Below are 25,191 nucleotides of genomic sequence, written 5' to 3' on the forward strand. Positions count from 1 at the left end.
ATGGAGCTTTAAAAACTACAGTATCATGAAAAGTTAATATTAATCAAAGTTTTACACACTCAGACATAGAAACTATATATGGTACCATTCACTGTGGAGAGAAAAATAAACAACACAAAAATAAATGCGGTCCATACTTGATTTGGGAGGGTCTTCTGTTTTAATAAAGAAACTGCCTTGGCCCGCCCTTAGGTGAGTGGAGTAGACAGAACAGGAAGAAGGAAGTGAGGTAGATGGCTCAGTCAGATGCCACGCCTCTCCTAAGTGAGACAGTCACCCTGCCTCTGCTCTCTGGGACAGTCGCCATGAAGTCAGCCACCAGGTGAGACGCCATGAAGCTCCAGCCCAAGATGGACGTATGCTAGAATCTTACCAGTAAAGCACCACTTTGTGGTGCTACACAGATATTAGATATGGGTTAATCAAGATGTGAGTAAGAGGCTGGTTTAAATGAATACAGTTTGTGTGTTGTTATTTTGGGGCATAAGATAGCAAGGAAGCTGGCCCACAGCTCATTACTACACATACTGTCTTACTGCAATCATTTCATTACTATCGCATTTTATAGTCAGCAAACTCAGGTGTTACACATGTCCATTTAAAATTCTGATGGTATAAAACATCACAAAAGCAGTTTGTCTCTCCAAGAAATTGTGTGTTGCAGTAATGTTACAAGAACTATCCATAAAATATGTGTTAATCAATAATGGTACTGGTATGGATTCAAGTCAACCACACACACACACACAGGTTACCAAGATTAAGACTTTGGGGGTTAGAGATCTGATTTCAAGGAGGGATCAGTTCCACTATTACATCAAACAAGTTTCAAGTTTCAGCCTAATAACTGAGAAATGAAAGGAAGAATACAAAAGAACTAAATTAAGTCGCCTACAAGCAAAGCCACAGAGACAGGAAAGAACAAAAATTAATAAACAAAGATTTAACTGAAACAACTCAAACAGCAAACTTAATTTGCAGAAATCTAATAGAGTTATAAAACTTCTTCAAGGTTACAATGGCAGTATACAGAGACACTCTGACTTAAACAAAAGCAGTATATCTACAAATCTCATATTCTTAACTACTATGTTATACTATGACTGGTAATATAACATAGCTTCCTGAATCTAACTATATTATCTTAACAATTTACTTGTGACACACAAACAAAAAAAATTAGCTATGATCAATAATCAGAATACACTTAAAATCCTATAAATCATGAAGAAAAGGGCAGCAACTAACCAAATAATATTATGATAGTAAAATATAAAACACATATGCTATGCCTAAAAAATAACCCATTCATGTCTGGAGATGACTCACTGGTTAAGAGCACTGGCTACTCTTGCAGAGGACCCATGTTTGATTCTCAGCTACCACATATCAGCACACAAGCATCTGTAACTTTAGTTACAGTGGATCCTACATTCTCTTCTGGCCTCTGTGGACACCAGGCACACATGTAATGCACATATATACTGTAGGAAAAGCACTCATACATAATAAATTTTTTAAAAGTTCATTCTTAGGTATGTATCTTAATGGCAGTCCTTATACATGTTTACATGAGTATGTGTGTGTGCCTGTGCCTGAGTGTTCTGCTCCATCACATTTCACCGTATTCCCTTGCAACAAGACATAGTGGTTTGAATGAGAACATCCCTCAATATCTGCTGGAGTTATTTGGGGAGGTTTAGCTGGTACAGCCTTGCGGGGGCAGTATAGTACTACAAGTAGGCTTTGAGTGTTTAGTCTCCTCACACATTAAGTTCATTTTGCTTCCTGCTTTCAAATGAAGATGTGAGATGAGCTTCCTGCTCCAGCCACCATACTTGCTGCTATGGTTCCCCACCATGATGGGATTCCCATTCCTCTGGAAATGCAAGCCCAAATAAATGCTTCCTTCCATAAGGCATCTTAGTCATGCTTAGAAAAATTAAGACAAGTTTCTAAACTTGAAGCTAGGATTGTGGCAGCAAGCTACAGTGATCCTTGAGTCTCAGACTTCTTCCACAGAGCCCTAGAGTTACAGGCTTTTCATATGGGTTCTGAGGATGCGACCTCAGATCCTCATGCTCGCATAGCAAGCATTCTTTATCTACAGCTCCATCTTTCTAACTCCTAAAGAAAGTCTTGACCACATAAAAGACATACTGTGCTGGCTAGTCTTTTGCCAATGTGACAAAAAAACTACAGAATTTATCTGAAAGGAAGGAGACTCAATTGAGAAAAAGCTGCTATAATATTTAGCTGTAACCATTTAATTAGTGAGCAATAGGGAAGGGCCCATCACTTTGTGGGTAGTGCCATCCCTGGGTTGGTGGTCCTGGGTTCTACAGGAAGCAGGCTGAGTAAGCCACTGAGGGCAAGCTTGTAAGCATCACCCCTCCATCAGCTCCTACTTCCGGGTTCCTGCTCGGTTTGAGCTTCCTTTGATGATGAACAATGATATGGAAGTGTAAGTCAAATATACCCTTTCCCTCCCCAAGTTGTTTTGGTCATGGTGTTTAATCATACCAACAGAAACACTAACAAAGACACATACATAGGATGTTAATAGAAAAACATCAACATGGAAAAAGTAGTTTATGGTACATTCACAACTGACCTATCTAATAATGAAAATTATATAAAATATAATATAATAAATATGAATAAAATATAAATATAAAAGATTAAAATGTATATATTGTAATGATTGTTCTGTCTCTTTAAGAGACAGGCCACGCTCCCTTGTTCCCCCATCTTCTAGGCAGGCTGATCTTCAGCTTCCGGCCTTGGTTCTCTCTCTTTCCATCCCTCTATCGAAGAGGCAGCTTCTGCGTCTCTCCCCACTTCTCTGTCTCTCTTCTCTCTCCTCTCTTTCCTTTCCTCACCTTTTCCCTTGCCCTCCATAACTCACCTAATAAATGTCTAACTTCACTCTGCATGGTGTGCGCCTATCTGTCTGCCCCTTGCCTGCCCACCGCCCACCAGTCACCTTTGGAGACATGCCGTGTGGTCTCATGCTCCGGCCCTGCCTGGGACTGGCTGCTCTAGGGACCTGATGCCCCCTGCCTGCCAGGGATCCAGCAGCAAGCTACTTGGGGAGCTGCAGCATGGCTTGCCAGGGACCAGCCAGCTGCCCACATGGCTGGCTGGGGACCAGCCACCTTCCTGCCTAGTGGTCTCATGTGCAGTCCTTGCTTGGGACTGGCTGCTTTCGGGACCCCAGCAGCTTGCAGCAAATTCATTTCATATATACATTGTTGAAACATAATGTTGGATGACAACAGCAACTTATAATATTTTATAAGGTTCAAAAACATGCCAAACTGAATATATCATTTAGATGCAACCAATAAACATGAAACTTCCTATAAAAATTGAATGAATTTATTTTGACATAGGAACTTCTATAACTATGCCTGGCCTCAATGTGCTATGTAGTCAAGAGTGGCCTTAAGCACAGAAAATATATTTAACAAAATCATAGAAGAAAAGTTTCCCAACCTAAAGAAGGTTATCCTTATGAAGGTACAAGGAGCTTACAGAACACCAAATAGACTGGATCCGCTTGCCATATAATAATCAAAATGCAAAACATACAGAACTAAGAAAAATACTAAGAGCTGCAAAGGAAAAAGGTCAAGTAATATATAAAGGTAGACCTATTAGAATTATACCCGACTTTTCAATTGAAACCATGAAAGCCAGAAGGTCTTGGATAGGTGTGCTGCGGACAGTAAGAGACCACAGATGCAGGCCCAGATTACTATACCCAGCAAAGCTTTCAACACTGTTGATGGAAAAAGATATTCCATGACAAAACCAGATTTAAATAATACCTATCCATTAACCCAGCCCTACAGAAAGTACTAGAAGGAAAACCCCAACCCAAGGAAGCTAACTGCACCCACAAATATACAGGTAAAAGATAACCTCACACCAAGAAAACCAAAAGAAGGGAAACACACACAGTATCACTCAACCCCTTCTAAAAAAGACAAGGAATTAACAATCACTGATCATTAATATCTCCTAGTATCAAAGGACTCATTTCACCTGTAAAGAACTCATTTCACCTATAAAAAGACACAGGCTAAGAGAATGGATACAAAAGCAGGATTCATCTGTCTGGTGTATACAAGAAACACACCTCAACCTCAAAGACAGACATTACCCCAGAGTAAAGGGTTGGGAAAAAAATTTCCAATCAAATGATCTAAGAAACAAGCGGGTGTAGCTCTCTTAATATCCAACAAAATCAACTCCAAACTAAAATCAATCAAAAGATGTGGAGAAGGACACTTTATAATCATAAAAGGAACAATCCATCAAGATGAAGTCTCAGTCATGAACACCTATGTGCCAAATAAAAGATCACCCACATATGTAAAAGAAACATTACTAAAGCTTAAATTGCATATGAAACCCGACACACTAATAGTAGGAAACTACAACACTCCACTCTCCACAATGGACAGGTCAACAAGAGAGAAATTTAACAGATAAATAAGAGAACAGATGTCATGACTCAAACTGACTTAACAGATATCCACAAAACATTCCACCCAAACACAAAAGAACATACCTTCTTGCCGGGCGGCGGTGGCGCACGCCTTTAATCCCAGCACTCGGGAGGCAGAGGCAGGCGGATCTCTGTGAGTTCGAGGCCAGCCTGGTCTACAAGAGCTAGTTCCAGGACAGGCTCCAAAGCTACAGAGAAACCCTGTCTCGAAAAACCAAAAAAAAAAAAAAAAAAAAAAGAACATACCTTCTTCTCAGCACCTCATGGAACCTTCTCTAAAACTGACCCCATACTCGGTTACAAAGCAAACCTCCACACATACAAAAAATTGGAGTAACCCCCTGTATCTTATTGGATCACCATCGTTTAAAATTAGAACTCAACAAAAACACTAATTTCACAAAGCCCACAAACACATGGAAATTAAACTGTGCTCTATTGAACCACTCTGGGTCAAGGAAGAAATAAAGAAATTAAAGACATCCTAGAATTCAACAAAAATGAATGCACAGCGTACCCAAACCTATGGGACACTATGAAAGCAGTGCTAAGAGGAACATTTATAGCATTAAGTGCCCACATAAGGAAAATGGAGAAAGCACACATTAGTGACCTAACAGCATGCCTGAGAGCTCTAGAACAAAAGGAAGCAGACTCACCCGGAGGAGTAGATGACAGGAAATAATCAAATTGAGGGCTGAAATCAATAAAACAGAAATAAAGAAAACAATACAAAGAACCAATGAGACAAAGAGATGGTTCTTGAGAAAATCAACAAGATAGACAAAGCCTTCCCCAAACTAATCAAAAGGCAGAAAGAAAAAAACCAAATTAATAAAATCAGAAATCAAAAGGGAGACATAATAACAAGACACTGAGGAAATCCAGAGAATCATTAGCTCATACTAAAAAACCTGTACTACAAAAAATTAAAAAATGGAAAAAAATGAACAATTTTCTGGATAGGTACCACATACCAAAATTAAATCAAGACCAGGTGGACAATTTAAACAGACCTATAACCTGCAAGAAAACAGAAGCACTCATCAAAAGCCTCTCAAACAACAACAACAACAAAAAAAGCCCAGGGACAGATGGATTCTGCTCAGAATTCTACCAGAACTTCAAAGAAAAGCTAATACCTAAACTCCTCAAAGTGTTCCACATAATAGAAACGGAAGAAACATTGCCAAATTCTTTTCATAAGGCTTCAGTTACCCTGATACTAAAACCACACAAAGACTCAACCAAGAAAGAGAATTACATACCAATCTCACTCATGAACATAGATGCAAAAATACTCAATAAAATACTGGCAAACTGAATCCAAGAACACATCAAAAAAATCATCCACTAGGATCAAGTCAGCTTCATCCCAGAGATGCAGGGATGGTTCAACATATGAAAATCTATCAAGGTAATCTACTATATAAATAAACTGAAAGAAAGAACCACATGATCATTTTAGTAGATGCTGAGAAAGTATTTGACAAAATCCAACACCCCTTCATGATAAAGGTCTTAGAGAGAACAAGGGTACTAGGAACATATCTAAACATAATAAAAGCAATATACAGCAATACAGCAAGTCGTCAGCCAACATCAAATTAAATGGAAAGAAACTCAAAGCGATCCCACTAAAATCAGGAACAGGACAAAGCTGTCCACACTGTCCATGTCTATTCAACAACAACAAAAGGAGATAAAGGGGATTCAAAATAGAAAGGAATAAGTCAAACTTTTATTATTTGCAGATGATAAGACAGTATACATAAGTGACCCCAAAAACTCTACTATAAAACTTCTACAGCTGATAAATACATTCAATAATGTGGCAGGATACAAGATCAACTCAAAAAAAAATCAGTAGCCCTCCAATATATAAATGATAAAGAAGTTGAGAAAGAAATCAGAGAAACAACACACTTCACAATAGGCACAAATAACAAAATAAATTGGGGTAACACTAAACAAAGAAGTGAAAGTCCTCTTTAACAAGAACTTTAAGTCTTTGAAGAAAGAAATTGAAGAAGATACCAGAAAATGGAAAGATCTCCCATGCTCTTGGACAGGTAGGATCAACATAGGAAAAATAGAAATCCTCCAAAGCAATCTATAGATTCAATGTAATCCCCATCAAAATCCCAACACAATTCTTCACAGATCTTGAAAAGAACAATATTCAACTTCATATGGAAAAAAACTACCATAGCCAAAAAAATACTGTACAAACTTCCAGAGGCATCACCATTCCTGACATCAAGCTGTGTTATAGAGCTACAGTAATGAAAACAGCTTGGTATTGGCATAAAAACAGAGAGGTTGACCAATGGAATCAAATCAAAGACCCAAATATTAATCCACATACATCTGATTTTTGACAAAGAAGCTAAAAATATACAATGTAAAAAAAGCATCTTCAACAAATGGTGCTGGTAGAAGAATGAAAATAGATCCATATCTATTCCCATGCATAAAACTCAAGTCCAAATAGATAAAAGATTTCAATATAAATCCGGCCACACCGAACCTGACAGAAGACAAAGTGGGAAGTAGCCTTCAATACACGGGCACAGTGGACCACTTCCTAAATATAACACCAGTAGCACAGACACTGAGGGCAACAATATATAAATGGGACCTCCTGAAACTGAGAAGCTTAAGACAAAAAGGCAGTCTACTGCAGGAGAAAAGATTTTCACCAACCCCACATCAAACAGAGGTCTGTTCTCCAAAATATATAAAGAAATCAAGAAATTAGACTTCAAAATTCCAAATAACCCGATTTAAAATGTGGTACAGAACTAAATAGAGAATTCTCAACAGAAGAATCTCAAATAGCCGAAAGACACTTAAGGAAATGTTCAACATCCTTAGTCATCAGGGAAATGCAAATCAAAATGCCTCTGAGATACCATCTTATACCTGTCAGAATGGCTAAGATCAAAAACACCAATGATAGCTTATGCTGGAAAGGATGTGGAGTAAAGGGAACACTCATCCATTGCTTGTGGGAATACAAACTTGTACAAGCACTTTGGAAATCAGTATGGCAGCTTCTCAGAAAATTGGGAATCAACCTACCTCAGGACCCAGCAATACCACTCTTGGGCATAAGGCAGGGCACCCTGACTTCTCTTAGGACTAGAGAGCGAGGGGAGGGGGAGTGGGGGAGTGGGAGGGAAATGGGAGGATGGGAGGAGGTAGAAATTTTAAATAAATAAATAGATAGATAGACAGACAGACAGACAGACAGACAGATAGATAAATGAAAAGATGTTCAATCATACTACAAAGGCATTTGTTCAGCTATGTTCATAGCAGCATTATTTGTAATACCCAGAAGCTTGAAACAACATAGATGCCCCTCAACTGAAGAACGGATAAAGTAAGTGTGGTACAGTTACACATTAGAGTACTACTAAGTGGTAAAAAACAATGACATCTTGAAATATGCATGCAAATGGATGGGATTAGAAAAGAACATCCTGAGTGAGGTAACCCAGACCCAGAAAGATGAACATGATACATACACTCACTCATAAGTGGATACTAGCTGTAAAGCAAAGGATATTGAGCCTATAGTTCATGATCATAGAGAAGCTAAGTAAAAGGTGAGCCCTAAGAAAAAACATACATAGAGCTACATGGAAAGGGGAAATAGACAAGATTACCTGACAAAATTGGGAGCGTGGGGGTGGGTAGAATAGGGAGGGCAGAAGGGGAAGACTAGGAGAGAAGGGAGGGGGTAGAACTTGAGGTAACAGGATAGTGGAAATGGAGGAAGGCCAGAGATGAGAGCAAGGAAAGAGGTATTTTGAATGAGGGAGCAATTATGGGGCTAGCAAGAAACCTGGCACTAGAGAAATTCCCAGGAATCCACAAGGATGACCCCAGCTAAGAACCTAAGCAATAGAGGAGAGGGTGCCCAGACTGGCCTTGCCCTGTTGTCAGACTGATGAATATCTTAAATATCACCACAGAGCTTTCATCCCGCAACTGAGCTCCCAATGTCCAGCTGAAGAGTTGGAAGAGTGACAATATGAGCAAAAAGGTCAAGACGATGATGGGGACACCCACTGAAACAGTTTACCTAAGCTAATGGAAGCTCACCAACTCCAGCTGGACTGGGAAGGAACAAGCATAGGACCAAACTAGTCCCTCTGAATGGGGTTGACAGTCACATGGCTGGGGCAGACTAAGGGGCCACTGGCAGTGGCACCAGGATTTATTCCTACTGCTTGTACTGGCTTTCTGGGACCCTATTCTCTTTGGATGGATACCTTGCTCAGCCTAGATATAGTAGGGTGGGCCTTGGACCTTCCTCAAAGCAATGTGCCTTACCTGCTCTGAGGAGGGGATGGGGGGGGGGTGAGTTAGGGGGTAAGTAGAAGAGAATGGAAGGAGGGGAGGAAGTGGGAACTGGACTGGTATGGAAAATGAAAAAAGATAGTTTGTATTCTTTCTAAAAAATAAAAAAAGAGTGGCCTTAAATTCCTAATAGTCCTGCCATTACACCCCACATGCTAGGCATACAGGGATGCACCACCAAGCTCAGCTTTGCTTAATTTTCATGTTATTCATACAATTCTTTTAAAAGACAGAAATCTTAACTTACCTGCAAAAACACTGAGGGAGTTCTCCTTGGCCATATAAAGGAAACAGAAATGGAGTATTGCCATACCGCCCAAGACAGTGAAGAAAGTTTTTGGTAGCTTTGAGACCATCTACAGTGGGGCTTGTTGTCTCTGATGTCATAGCAATTGAATGCAGGACAAAATATTGCAGGTTGGGGGTTAATTTTTGAGTTTTTAAATATTCAGAAAATGTTGTTTCCTCATATGCTATGAAAAGAAAGATAAAATTTTATAAATTAAAACCAAATTTAATTTCTATTTAAAAACATCACACATTAATATAGCCAAATCTTTTAGACTTCAAACAGCATACAAGTGGTCATTATCACTACAGTTTGGACTATTGGTCTTAAGAACAAAATATAGAAACAACCTCATTATCCTAAATGATTTGATGGCACAGTTTTTAAAATTTAAATAATAAATCTTTATTTAGTATTTTATTGATATAAAAATCTAAAAAGACATTAAATAACTCAATGAATTATGGTGGGTGGCAATATCCTCAATTCATTAGCATTTAAACTATAGAATAATGTCAACACATGTGAAAATATTAAGCAAGATAAAATATAATGAACTGATAAAATGCATTAATAAAAATGTCACTTCTGTTACATTTTGCATTTTACTTTTGTTAAATATATATTTGCATTCAAACCTAGAATAAAAACTTTTACTAAAAAAATAATGAAACTAATTTCTTTCTGGCTCCTGGAACCCAAAATGCTGACAATCACACTTCAAACAATAAAGAACCCCTATAAACCTATTCCTTTCATTACATAACAGAAAACAAGTAAATGCTTTACTACTGGGAGAAAATAATGATGCAACAAAGTACATTACTTTAGGGAAATAATATAAGTCAATAAAAATAACAGAAATTAACTGACTGAGAGACTTTTAGTTTAAGCACTGGAAAGAAGTACCTGGTATTTTTTGAGGCTTTACTACCAAGAATTAGGTCTTCTCAATTGTGCCAAAACAAATCAATGATGCAAATCTCAGTGTAATTTTATCAATGAATTATCAACAAAATATTTTAATTTTGCACAATTCTCCAGCTCACATGTACTTGAAAAAGCAGCTGACACTAAAACAATTAAATGAATTTTCAACAAACTAAAATAACTGTCCTTAAGTTTGCAATAATACATTTAAAGCTAATTGGAAACCATAGCTTCTCTAAATCTAGAGGTTTTCACTATACAATACATATCGTTTATGTAAATCAAAATGAATAGCTCTATATTTCAAGTGAACGTAGTCCTGAAAAATGACATCTACACAAATTTATTATTAATAATAATGATAAAATAATAAAAAAGAATGTGATATATCAACAATCAATTAATAGGTCTTATCACATAAGCAATGTCCTATGCTCAATTCCTAGTGTCATACACACCCAGATTAAGTAATCAGCTAACCAGGGTATTTAATTTACAAAGAATAAAAATGGGAGTCTGGCATGACATTCTGGCAATGTTGAAAATATCTGCATTATACTCACTAGACACAAATGGATACCAAGCACTTGAAATATGGCTGGCATGACTGAAGGAATGAACTTTTCAGCATGTTTTTTAATGAACTTAAACAGTACCATGTTGCTATGGCTAACTTACTGGATACAGTAGAGTTAGAGTACATTTTAGAATAATAATTGTTTACCAAATTGAGGAAGCATATTAAAATTAAAATCACAGGTAATTAGAAAACCCAAGTTAATGAAAAGCAATACCCTTGTATTCATCAGGATGTTCTTCATATTCCACACAAAATGTTAGAAATTTCATAAGCATTCGTTTTTCTACCATAGTAAGTTGTTTGCTATTGAAGACATCTGCTCTAGAACAGGGAACCTGAAAAGATTTGAAAGTAAAGATGATTTGAAAATGCTTGCTAATCACACAAATATTCCACATTATACTTTGTATTCCTTTCCACATTACAAGGTTATCATTTTCATTCCATTCTGGCTGCCTGTCACTTTTCATCAGCTCTAATAGCATCTCTGTTAACTACAAAGCTAATTAACTTGAGAGCTCTGTTACTTAATTCTGCCAAGTTGTTCTTCATGCCTTTAAAAGGCCAATGACATGTCACCCATAATAGGGAACAAATGACAATTCAAATATAGTGCTGCTGTCCGAAACTAGCATTCCTCAACATTAAAATCAACCTGGGGAACAAATGTTCAAAAATTATCACAGGAAACTTAATGAAGCAAATTTTGCATTTACATTTATAAACAACCATGCAAAGATGGAAATAACTACCCTACCAGGAAAACAGTTACAGTCCTTTCTTATTTTTTTTAAATGAGTAATAGTAACTTGGCTCACACAGTTGAGCGGTACAGTACCTGTTCCACAATTCCGTCTCGAAATGCAAGAATCCTTGTAATATTTTTAAATTCTGCATATCGACTAACATTTGATTTGATTAGAAGATCAATTAGTAATCCCCGAGAATAGAGAAGCTGCAGGTAGAAAATGTTTGAGAGGATACCATCAAAGGCAAAATAATGGAAAACGGCAACTGGCAACTATCACACACACACACACACACACACACACACCTGCTAGAATTGAAGTTACATGTTTTTTAAATGTAAAAGTATTATATAAATAATTCATTAAATGATCCCAGTTCATTATTGAAATTGAAACCAAAAAAATTCTATAATATAAAAGGTTTCTCTAAGACTTGTTCTGGCAGTAAAGCCTGAACTCTTAAATGATTCTTCTACTCTTGTCTGGATATGAACATCCATGAATTTCATTACAGAAATGCTAATGCGTTCAGTTATGAAATCTCAGGTCTGCTAAGAATGTCACACTGCACACAGTACACCAACAGAACACTGTATTTCCTTCTGAAATATCTTTGTCATATGAATGATATGATACTTTAGAATCTAAAGATTTAAGCTCGATACAAGATTTTGAACTGGAAATAGAGCCACTTGGTTATAATAAGATGAGTACAGTGGAGCACCCCATGCTAACAATATAAACAAGCCAATCAAAAACAAACAAAATGGCATCATATGGATTTGTGATACATTTCCATAACAGAGTCAAATTCTAGGCCCCCCAAAATCTAAGTATATAATATGACCATTTCAAGAAGTGAACAATTTTACTATTGATATGTGTGTGAAGCATTGACCTAATATTTGCCATACCTCATAATTAATACCAGGGAGGAAAACAATAAAACTTTATACAGTATTATCAGTCATGTTTGAAATTCAATCATGTATAAATATGTATTTGGCTAATTCCTATGATCATGATATTTATATTCTATAACTCAAAAAATTAAAGATAAAAGATACGTCCATAATAACTAGAGAAAAATTAAATGCTTGACTATGCAAAGAAATATGACAGTTCAAAATTTTAATTTCAATAATTTGAGCATGCAGGAAGATAATCTAAAAATCAATATAAATTATATGCAATTTTGTAAACTATAATATTAGGTAAGCATTATGCCAACCGAAGTTAGTGGCATTTTTAGGCATTAATCCAAATATTCTGACTAAATAAATATGCCATGTTATTTGATTAACTCATTCCTAACACACTACAAAACTGATACACCTTACATTATTTTTAAAATGACAAGTCTTAACTATAAAATAAAGTGTATTTCAGTTCTTTAAAAAATAATTATTTCTAATGCAACACTCCATCACGAGATGCAATTATATAAATTAATATTAATATAGACTAAAAACTCATTAAGTCAAATAAAACTTAAAACAAGTGAATTTCAGTTTTCACTGAAGGATAAAACAAATTTCAACTAAAATTATCTTAGACATAAGTTTCTGAAACATGGAAAAAATGCATGTACCATATTTAATCATAAGTATCTTTTTCAATGCCCCCTGAGTAATCTACCATGGCAATTTCATATTGATGAGAGATGAAACAAAGTTGTAATTACACTCAAATAATCAGAATCACTATTAAACATTTTTTCTCTATTTGGTATATTGGCTTCATAACTGAGATATATAAGCTTACTTAGAATAGTTTTTAATTGGAAAAAAATTATGTTGATTTTTATCTACTATTCTGAATAGTATAATATTTTATGTAGGGAAATATATTTCCACACACTAAGTTCAAAGCAAACAGGTGAATGGGCATACCAGATTTCATCAGCAAAATGTGAGATGCATGAATTACCCCTTCCTTTTCTCTTATTACACCCTTTATGGCAAGCTTGACTGGATATTTAATTATTAATTTGAACAAAATCAGCCTTGCTTCTTATGAACCCAATGCAGTATTGAAGCCTCCCATGATCCAGAAATCTCATCAGAAATTACAAGGAGCTAACGTTAGAGCTAATTATGGAAACACCAGCAAAGACAAAAACATTCTTCACATCCTTTGCCACCACTAGAGAGGTATGCTCCAGTGTCTTAAAACCTGACCATGGGGTTTTCAAAAATGCATTTGTTTATTCTGAATATTTATTCCAAGGCTAAATTTTATAGGGGCTAGGGGCATTTATATAAAATTTATTGCAAAGAACATGAGATTTTAACACAAACTGAATAGAAATTTTCTTCTGATGAAATTCATAGTGCCCATGAATTAGAGTATTAGGATGAAATACCTGTCCCAATAGAAAGCATGCTTCATGTACAAAAATATTTAGTATAGTTTAAAAGTATAGTTAAGTATATTAATACTATCATTTTAATGTATTTTAACCTATTTGTTACTGAATTATAAAATTTTGTTTACTATCTTTATATAAAGCACTTTACAATTCAGAAACTAAAATGAAGAAGAGTACACTTAAGAGTTCTAGATGTTATTTTCAATTAACTGAAAGTTATTATTGTTCTACATTAAGATGTATAAAATAGGTACTTACTTTTGATACTAAATCAATATTAAATCTTCTTCCTTCTTTAATAATCTGGGAGTAAGTAATTCTATTTTTCTTTGGTGGCTCTGTGGTGTCTTGTACTTTAGGCACATTTTCACTTGGCTCTTCTTCTGTAGTTTTATCATCACTATGATTTTCTTTTTCTTCAGGGTCATTTACTGCTAGTGAACTCTCTAGCTCACTGCTCTGAGTTTGTTCTGCTAGTGTTTCACAGCTCCTGGTATTTAATGATGCATCTGCAGTAGGCAGGCAAGCAGCCTCTGCAGCCTCTGCAGCCTCTACGGAGTCCGCGGATGTCATAGAAGCATGATTTTTCTGCAGTGCACCAGCTTCCTCAACATCTTTGTGCAAATCCTGACTAATAAGAAATTATAATAATAATAATCAATATCATGCTTCTGACATTTATACCCTGCTACATTTTTCTTATTGCTTTTAACTTTTCATAGCAAGTTTTACACCTCTATCCTTTTGTCTTAAGTTCTGGTACATACTGTTAAAGTTTCAATATGAAGCTTGAAATTTAAGATATCAGAGATCATGAACATGAGCATTTCTGAGAATTTAAGGCAGACAAAAGAATCATATTTTAAAAGCAAACAAACACAGTAAAATCATCAACAACAGATAGATCTATAAACCCAACTGATTAATATTCTGAATGTATTTCTCTTCTCTAGTCTTACACTATACAGGAATAACAGGACCCACCATCAAATTTGGTCTGAAACTAAACTGACATACTGCATGCAAAGAATACAACACTGTACCTGGAGCAGAGCAAATGCTCACTAATGGCATCTGTCAGAAGATTAACATTTAAGTTCTCTATGGACTTGGTAGTGTGACAGAGGTACCTCAGTCAAGTGGTGGGAAGTGTGCCACGTCAGTTTTCCTATTATTTTATGGTATCTACAACAAACTTTTGACATTGTTTCCTATTTACTATTAATATTTATTATTCCACTGAAAGTTTCATTTCCAAAATTATTACTAGAATAAGAATTTTTAGTCTACTGATACCTTGATAGTATAGACTTACATTCAGCTAGCCTACAGTGTCAATTCCTGTTCCAGAAAATTCACTCTTCTCTCTGAGCTGCATTATTGTTCAATACCTGGTCCCAACTCCTTGTACTTAATGTCTGTTAGTAACTGCTAACTGAATGTTTAAGACCTAACAGTAGCCCTTTCACTATCAAGCCTAAACCCTACCCCTCTCAAAGTCTACATCTTTATAAAATAAATATCTTCCCTCTATACTAATTTAACTGCTTTCATACATGGCATTTCTACCACTCAATTAATCAACTTGAGTCTCCATATTTTGCCCCTTATCATGTTTTGTCCTATGGGCTATTTGTCCCATCCTCATAATATCAAAATTGCACCAGTCCCAAATATAATCACATTAATAATCTATGTAGTCTACAAAATTTTAAATTTCAAAACAACCTTATTTATCAGTTTCTCCATGTACTATAATGCATGGATGCAGTTTATCATGCATGTATTTATCATTACCTTTCTAAATGCCCTTTGACTTTTTAGTACATGATCATGCCTCGCTCGGCTACATCCTCAAATAGTAAATGCTACCAAATCCAAAACCTTTTGAGAATCATGTTAGTAATCAAAAGAGTTTAAACTTTGGAACAATTTGGACAAGAGATGTTCACTTAATAAAGTCTTTGTCAATATTCTACAATTAACAAAAGAAAACAATCCTGAAGCACATCTATTTCCAAGTGTAGTGATCTGAATGAGAAATATTCCTCACAGACTCAGGTGTTTAAACACTTGGTCCACAGTTGGCGGCAGAGTCTGGAAAGTTTGAGAGGAGCGGCCTTACTGGAAGAAGCATTTCACTGAGAGTGAGCTTTGAGAGTTTAAAGCCTCCATCCACTTCCAGTTTGTTTGCTCTGCTCCATGTGTGTAGTTTACAAGACTAGAGCTCTCAGCACTCTGCACCAACCACCATGTCATTGTTTGCTACCACTCTTCCTTGCCATAAGAGATTCTTATGTCTCTGGAACCATAAGCTCAGGTAAACTCTTTCTTCTGGAAATTGCTTTGATCGTGGTATTTTATCACAATAGTTAAAAAAAAAGCAAGGAATCAAGAAATTGGTAACAGAGAGTGGGCTATTGCTGTGAACAAGCCTAACCATGCCATTTTTGGAGGAATATGGTAGACTGTGGAACTTTGAACTAGTAAAACAGTTCAATGCTTTAAGTAGAACTTAATGGACATCTTTAGAATTTTTGACTGATAATGAGCTAACTGCCGAGAGACATTTGATTGTGGGGGCTGCAAGTTAAACCAACCTATATATTGTTAAGGTATTTTGGCTACAAAATTTGGGTCTAAGGATATGTTGCTTTGAAAAAGAGGTTCTGTTTTTGTTTCCACCGAAGATGAGATGCTATGCATTCCTTCCAGGTTAATATGGCTTGATTAAAGAAGACCCTCCCTCCCATGTTAGATCTCCAAAGGAAATTGATAGTCCAGATGATCCAATGTTACAGAGTGCCTCTGTTGCAGTTTCCTCTGACTTCTACATTTAGAACAGTGTCAAGGATGCTGCTACAAAATACTCCAGTCAGGACTTAACCATAATTCCAAATTTTTTCAGGGTTCCTCAAAGATAACTAGAACCCAACAATCATCAGAAAGTAGTCTAGAGAACTAAACCCAAATTCCCAAAATACTGTTTATAAATGTTTGTTTTTATATAAGGGGTTGGTTATAAATTGTTATTAGTCATAGTCAATCTCTTTTTAAAGAACAAAGGGGGATATGAAATAGAAATGATGGAGAAAAGGATAAATTATTGAGTCTAATTTAACCCCCCAAAAACTGTTAATCTCAACATTTTACACTGGCATGGATTTTAGTTTATTTATGTAAATTTAAGATTAACTTTGTTATACTTTATGTATACTTCTTTTTAAGGTATTATATTTATACATCCCAGTTAAAGATATAATATATAATTAAGAAATACAGATTTACAAAAATAAAATAAGTCATCTATAATAGTCAAGCTTATAGTCATGTTAGTTTTCGAGATATACAAAGATACAGTTCAGATAGATATTCTTCTACATTTCAAAGACCTACAGAATGTGCCATTTAAAATGTTTTTTCTGATTTTTATTGAGCTATATATTTTTCTTCACTCCCCTCCCTTCCTCCCCTGCCCTTCTACACACTTCCATGATCTCCATGCTTCCAATTTACTTAGGAGATCTTGTCTTTTTCTACTTCCAATATAGATTAAATCCATGTATGTTTCTCTTAGGGTTCTCTTTGTTGTCTAGATTCTCTGGGGTTGTGATTTTTTTCTTTGCTTTATGTCTGAAAGCCACTTATGATAGAGTACATATTTGTCTTTCTGGGTCTGGGTTATGTCATTCAATATGATGTTTTCTAGATCTATCCATTTGCCCACAAATTTCAAAATGTCAGGATTTTTTTTTACCACTGAATTCTGTAAATGTACCACATTTTCTTTTATTCCATTCTTCAATCAAGAGGGATTTAGGTTGTTTCCAGTTTCTGGCTATGACAAATATTGCTGTTATGAACATGACTTTTGGTATGATTGAGCATCCTTTGAGTATATACCCAAAAGCTCTATTGCTGGGTCTTGAGGTAGGTTGCTTCCTATTTTAACTTCTGCTTTTATGATAAAACATTGATCAATGATAATCAGTCTATCATGGCTGGAAGCCAATACAAGAAATCAAGGCAGGAATCTGGAGATAGGGACTGAGGCAGAGACCTTGAGGGAACTGAATTTTGTTACTATAAGTTATTATGGGCTTTTTTCCTCTGGCTACCTCAGCTACCTTTCTTAACTAGCCTGGATCACCTGAATAAGGACTATACTGCCTACGATGAGCTGGGTCCTTCCTTCTACATCAATTTACAATTAAGAAAATGCTCCACAGACATGTCCATGAGCCAACCTACAGTCAATTCCCCAATGTTGCTACCTTTCACTTGGTGATACTGGTTTTTGTATAGCTGCTGAAAACTAACCAGCACACTTCTATCGCAGAAAAACCAGGGCTTCAGTGTCATGTTGAGGAACTTTAAACTGCCATAACTTTAGTTCCAGAGGACCCTCTTCCAAAAGAACCTACACGCATGTGGCATATACCCACATATCCATACACATAAATAAGGCTTAAAATTAAGTCTTTTATAAATTAAAAGCTATGATATGAAATGTGATTTGTTTTTTCCACAGTAATGTTCATATGTATTTTCTTTTATTTTGAAAATTGATAAAACATAAGATGACAACTTTGAGCAGAAGTTCCATGCCTAAAGATTAAACTAAGTAGTGACAGGATAATTAATTGCAATACACAGATAAGATAGACTATGGCAACTTCTTTTATTACAGACTGTGATGAGAACAGCATGAAAATTGAGCATAGCAACTGATTTATTCAGCAGCTATCTTGTATATTAAGTAAAATGAGGTTTTACATAGTAATGAAATCCATTAGACAATGCTGGACAGCTGAAAAGCTGGAAGCTGAAAGTCAAAACATTTCATTATAAGTGTAAAAAGGTTAAGTAAATCTAAGGCAGTGGGGAATGTGCAAGAGATTATTTTTTTAGAAATTTGTCCTACTTTGACAAACTATTAAATTTCAATATTTTCAGCATCACAAGTTGGTGAAGTTCCTAGCTCTCCAAGAAATAGAAGCATATAAGCATACTACTATTCCCATTTTTCATTAAAAAAACCCAAAGTATTTTTGGAGTTCTGCCAAGTGTTAGGTTTATATCTAAAAAAGTGATGAAGAGGCTAGAAACTCCTAAATTTCCACATAATTATTCTGTAAGCAAATTCTTTTAACCAAAAGGGTGATATTTCCATGAATTTAAAACCTTACATTGTGGTTTATATATAAGCAGCCTTTTCATAAAAGTTATTCATCTGCCAAAGAAAATTAAAAATAACAGTTCAATTTTAGTAACTTAAATGTATTTGAAAATCATGAAAATGCATCTGCAAAATATAAGATCTTGGTGAATTGTAAGCCCTCAAAAGAAGCTATTAACTATAAAAATATTTACTATCAAAATAGATTTCACAAATTAAGTCAATTATTACAAATTAAGTCAATTATCACTTAAAATCTGAATCTCAAAGGCAATTATACATGGATTGTACTTTTAAAATAATTTATCATAGCCAAAAATGATCGATTGCTTTGTATAAATGCACCTTTTGTTTTTTTAAAACAAAAAATTAAAAATTAAAAAATTAAAAAAATTAAAAAATTTTGATAATTGTCAAAATTTATCAGTAACTTAAAGAACTTGGATATTATTTATCAATTAGTGGTAATAACCAAAGAGCACTGCCAAATTAATTTGCCATATTAATAATTTGTTTTCTTTTAGATGAATAAAATAAAACCTGTCAATCAGCTGGCTATTTTAGTCAGCACAGGTATTCACAGTAGCAGAATATTTGTATGAGTATGCAAGGATGTGTTTATTTTTGTTTATGTTGCAGAATATTTAATTGTTTAAAGATGTGTTGCATTTGTTTATGTTGTGGAATATATGTCTGACTATGTAAAGACATGTTGCAATTATTTAATTTTGTAAAGATGTGTTGTTGTTTTACCTTGTCTGCCTAAGGCACATGATTGATCTAATAAGCAAAACGGATAATAGCAAGGGAGGAGGTATAGGAAGAATTTTTTGGCAGGAAGAATAAGTAGTAGTAGAAATTTAGGCTCTAGAGAAAAAAACAGAGGAAAGGGAGATGACAGGACTCAGATAGACAGACAAGGAGGAAGCAAGAAAGTAGGACATACAGAATGAAAGAAAGGTAAAAAGCCCTCAAAGCAAAACATTGAGAATTAAACAGGTTAAATTAAGTTAAAAGAGCTAGAGAGACAAGCCTAAGATAAGGACAAGCATTCATAATTAATAATGTCTTTGTGTTTGTATGTGGGAAGCTGGTTGGTGGCCCAAAGAAAATTCCAACTGCAAGTAGCATCCAACATGGGGAACAAATTCCCACCTAGGGCCCAAAAAGCTGAAAAAAAAAATGAAATGGCTCATTTAAGAGACACTGCTATGCAGAGCACTTGAGAAGTCAACATACTAAGTGGAAACAGCAAGCTAAGTAAAATGCCTGAAACAGTATGGGTCTCTGATGTGGAATTCCCCTCTGTATGCTATGAATGTTTATATTAATATGCTTATATTAATTGAAATGAGTTAATTTAAGAGGTAAGAGTTAGTTTATAAGAAGCCTAAGCTAAGGGAGTTGGGAGGACCTTGGACTCAACTTAGTATAGAGAACCCTGATGGCTCTTTGGCCAGGAGAGGAAGGGAGTGGGGGTATGGGTGGAGGGGAGGGGAGGGAAGGGGGAGGAGGAGGGGAGGAGATGGCAATTTTTAATAAAAAATAAATAAACTGGAAAAAAAGAAGCCTAAGCTAATTGGCCAAGGGGTGCTGTAATTGATATAGTTTCTGTGTGATTATTCGGGTCTGGGTGGCCAGGAACAAATGAGCAGTCTACACCAACGGATATCAACTTCCTTGAGCTGGGGATGTTAAATGCAGCTCTAGACCAGGTTTAAGGCTCAGTTCTCACAGAATGCACCCATTCGAGGAGGGAGTGGAGCCAAATGCCAGAGCTGCACTCAGAGTGTCTAGATGCTACTTAGCAGCTTAAGATTTAGCTCACTAGGTCAGAGAGAGCTATAGATGTACAGTAAAACAGATCAAAAAGGGAATACCTTCAAACGGGTGACAGTGTACATAGGTGCTTAAGAAAAAAAAAAGGGAATAGGCAGTCAGAGGAAAAAATAGTTGAAAAATAATTAAATACTTTTTAAAAAAAAGAGCAAAGTAATATTTAAAAAGTAAGTCATGTAATGATATACAGGGAAATACACAGTGAGTCTAGATTCTGTATGGTCCTTTGTTGACTTTGAATTTTTGAACGCTGATGAGGGAAAGGCAGCTGCCCAAAGACATGAGTTTGCAAAAGGAATTTCTGAATTAAACCAGCCTAGATACTTTAGTCATGTCTTGAGTTTAAAACAGAATTCAGAAAATGTGTTGGGTTGGGGAAGAAGTTATGCTTTTGTTTTCATAGGAAATGAAAGGCTGTGGATTCCTTCAAAATTAGTACAGATCAGATTTGATTGGGGGAGACTCCCTGAAAATCCTGGCTACAGACATAAAAAAATAAACCCAGAAAAACCACAAGACAAGTGACACATATGCTGATCCCTTGACAAGGGGACACCTCTGAGACTGGTGATAAATCTTGTTGGATACAGAGTCCTCGTGACTTATTACTATATGCCATACTTTCATATGGCATAGACAGAGGTTTGGTTATACAGTCGAACTTATAAAGTTGACAGATATCTTTAACCTGTGATATGGGAGAGTCTTCTGTTTGTGTTGATTTCATTGGTTAATAAAGAAACTGCTTTGGCCCATTTGATTGGCCAGCCCTTAGGTGGGTGGAGTAGACAGAACAGAATGCTGGGAAGGGAAGTTAGTAAATCAACATGCCTTTCCTCTCTGAGACAGATGCGATGAAGCTCCGGCCCAAGATGGACATACGCTAGAATCTTCCCAGTAAGGCACCACTTTGTGGTGCTACACAGATTATTAGATATGGGTTAATCAAGATGTGAGTAAGAGGCTGAAACTAATGGGCCAGGCAGTGTTTAAATGAATACAGTTTGTGTGTTGTTATTTCAGGACATAAGCTAGCCAGGAGGCAGGGAGCGGGGTGGCGAGAACACGGCCCGCTGCTCCTCACTACAAACCTGCTCAAATATAAAACAAAAAAATGTTTGACTGGTTTGTGTACAATGCACAGTCCATACTTGTGTTAATATAGATAAAAATATTACCTTTGAAAATCTGAGTGTTTTCAGAGCAAGGAGACCAGACACCAATGAAAACGGGTGGCCCAGGAGATCACAGCCTTTCTCTGTGCCTCTGCTACAGTTTCTTTACAGTTCTGTGTTCAGAAAAACTTCAAGGCTACTAGTTGAGATGGCCTAGCCTCACAGTCTATTCTATCCAGGACTTCAGATAAGCATTGTACTTTCTCATTACACAGAGACAGGACAACAAATGTTATAGCTACTGTTTTTAGAACTTGACTATTATCTCAATTTTCTTAGGGTACCCTGGGGATGCAGTCATCCACAAACAACAGGAAGCAGTCTATAAAACAAAACATCCACATTCCCAAGAGGTGGAGTGGGTGGTTTTTGTTCATTTTGTGGGTTATGGATGTTTGTCATTATTTAATGGAGATGTAGGAATACATGATTAAAGAAACAGCTTTTTCGCATATATTTTACATTGGTCTGGATTTCTGTATTTTGAAATAAATTTAGAGTTATTTTTGTAATATGCTATATATGTTTCTACTCCTATGTAAGGTACTGTACTTATGCAGTTCATTTAAAAAATGTAATATAAATATATACTTCTTGAAATCTATTATTACACTGTTTAGGATAATTACAAATGCAGGTTAGTAGTTATCTATAACAATCAAACTTGTAGTCATGTTAGTTATGTTAAACAGGTCCATTTTAGATAAGTAATATTCCAATGCTTCAGAGACCTACATAATATGGCATTTAAGATGTTTAACACCAAGGCTATTTATGATAGTGAGACATGTCTGCTACTGACAGCACCAATCTACTTCCTAAAAGGATGATGGGCATTGAAGAACCTCCATAAGGCATATACTTCTTTGTGGTGATGCTGGCAATTTGAGCAAAAAACTGCCCATGCCTCAACTGCTGACAGTATGGTGTCCAAAATGGACCAACAAGATACAAAGCAAAAAGACTGTCTAACTTTGCCTGCTGAATTGGCCAAGACAAGGTGGGACAGTCCATCAAAATATGTTTCACAGAAAAGACTGCCAGATATTCTAGGCCTGTAGACCAAAGATAGATGCCCCAACATTGCAGAGGAACCTTGAGTGACTGTCGAGGCAGCCAGCTCTTTCTGCATTTCTATTAGTTTTGGAAGATGCTTACTCTATAATTCCTGTTTACTCAGGTAATGTTAACTGCTTCTCAGTTCTCTGATGGGAGTTGAAGAAGAGATAGTTATAGTTATAGTTTTCCTTGTTATCAAATTCAGAAAAGAAATTTACATATGAGATGTAAAGTTTATGAGGCTGAGAAACCTAAAAGTTTAAATTGTTTATATAAGAAAATGCTTTTGAGGTCTAAGACTATTTTGGGTTGGTAATACAAGTTAGGATAGAAAGTAAAATATGCACGCAACTTTGGACTCAAAAATAGAATGGATAATGGAGTATTTTCTCTGAATTTGGCAAATGCAAATGGACTGGATATTGTAAATGTAATTCTTACTTAATAATTGCTCTTATCTTACTATGTTAAAGCTAAAACCTTTCTTTTTATTTAAAAAAAAGAGAAAATTTTGATTTTTTTCTTTTGGTTCTTTAGTCTTTTGAATTTTTCTTTGGGGGGGGGGAATGGCTGCAACCCAGGTCCCAAATACATGGAGGCTTATTATTACTTATAAATGTCCAGCCTTAGCTTGACTTCTTTCTAGCCAGCTTTTCTTTCTTTTTTTCCTTTTTAATACAATCCTTCCCATTCCACACAATCATTCTTGTTCCCATTCCCTCCTCTCCTCCCACCCCAACCTTTCCCCCCATCCAGTCCCCAGAAAGGGGAAGGACCCCATGGGGAGTAAATAAAGACTGATACATCACCTCAAGGTGGGCCCACAGACCTCCTCCCATTATCTAGGCTGAGCAAGGTATCCATCCAAAGAGTACTTGTTCCAAAATATGCCAGATCAAGTACTAGGGATAAATCCTGGTCCCATTGCCAGTGGCCCCACAGACCATACAAGCCTCACAATTGTCCCCCATATTCAATGGCCCTAGCTTGGTCCCTTGCAGGTTCCCCAACTATCAGTCCAGAGTCAGTGAGCTCTCACTAGCTCAAATCAGCCATTTCTGTGGGTATCACTATCATGGTCCTGACCACCCCCTGCTCATATCATGGTTCCACCCTCTCCTGGACTGGGCCCCCATAATGGCCCAGTTCTCCACTGCGAATCTTTGCATCTGCTTCCATCAGTTCCTGGATGAAGGTTCTATGATGACAATTAAGGTAGTCATCAATCTAATTACAAAGGAAGGCCAATTTAGGCATCCTCTCCACTGTTGCTTAGAGTCTTATCTGAGATCATCCTTATGAATTCCTGGTAATTTCCCTAGTGCCACGATTCTTACTAGCCACGTAATGGTTCCCTCAATCAAAATATCTCTTTCCTTTTTCTCCCTCTCTGTCTTTCCCCCTTCTTTAGCATCCTGTTCCCTCATGTTCTCCTCCTCCTGTCCTTTCTCCCCTCTCTCTCCCATCCAACCTTCCTTCCTCCCTCCCAATTTTCTCAGGGAATCTTGTCTGTTTCCCCTTCCCAGGGGTATCCATGTATATCTCTCTTAGAGTTCTGTTTATTACCTAGCTTCTCTGGGATCATGGATTATAGGCTGGTTATACTTTGCTTTATGTTTAATACCCACTTATGACTGGTGAGTACATATCATGTTTGTCTATCTGGGTCTGGGTTACCTCACTCAGGACAGTTTTTTCCAGTACCATTCAGATGCAAATTTCAAGATGTCATTGGTTTTTACCGCTGAGTAGTTCTCCATTGTGTAAATGTACTGCATTTTCTTTACCTACTCTTCAGTTGAGGGGCACCTAGATTCTTTCCAGGTTCTGGCTATTACAAATAATGTTGCTATGAACACAACTGAGCAAACTTTCTTGTAGTATGAGTGTGCATGATTTGCTGAAGGAGGGAAAGACAGGAGGATCACGAGTTCAAAGCCAGCCAGCTTTTCTTAAATTATTCTATCTACCCTTTTCCTTAGGGCTTTTTTCCCTTTTTACTTCAGTATACCTTACTTTCACCCTTATACTGTTTCTGGCTGGGTGGCTGGCCCCTAGCACCCTCTCTCCTTGTTCTCTTGCTCCTTCTTCTCCCAGATTTCTCATTCTATTTATCCTCTCTACCTGCCAGCC

The 25,191-nt window shown here is 36.4% G+C and overlaps 1 protein-coding gene across 1 annotated transcript in view; it reads right to left on the reverse strand.

The window, feature by feature from the left end:
* Chm (CHM Rab escort protein) overlaps positions 1–25,191 on the reverse strand; it is a 166,086-nt gene that overhangs the window by 85,861 nt on the left and 55,034 nt on the right. The window contains exons 5-8 of the mRNA XM_038317308.1: positions 14,065–14,437; positions 11,525–11,641; positions 10,901–11,021; positions 9,135–9,360 (exon numbers count right to left, since the gene is read on the reverse strand). Of these exons, the coding sequence (XP_038173236.1) occupies positions 9,135–9,360; positions 10,901–11,021; positions 11,525–11,641; positions 14,065–14,437 (837 nt within the window). The remainder of the gene's footprint in view (positions 1–9,134; positions 9,361–10,900; positions 11,022–11,524; positions 11,642–14,064; positions 14,438–25,191) is intronic.

This window comes from Arvicola amphibius, chromosome X, assembly GCF_903992535.2.
Source record: "Arvicola amphibius chromosome X, mArvAmp1.2, whole genome shotgun sequence".
Classification (NCBI taxonomy): Eukaryota; Metazoa; Chordata; class Mammalia; order Rodentia; family Cricetidae; genus Arvicola; species Arvicola amphibius.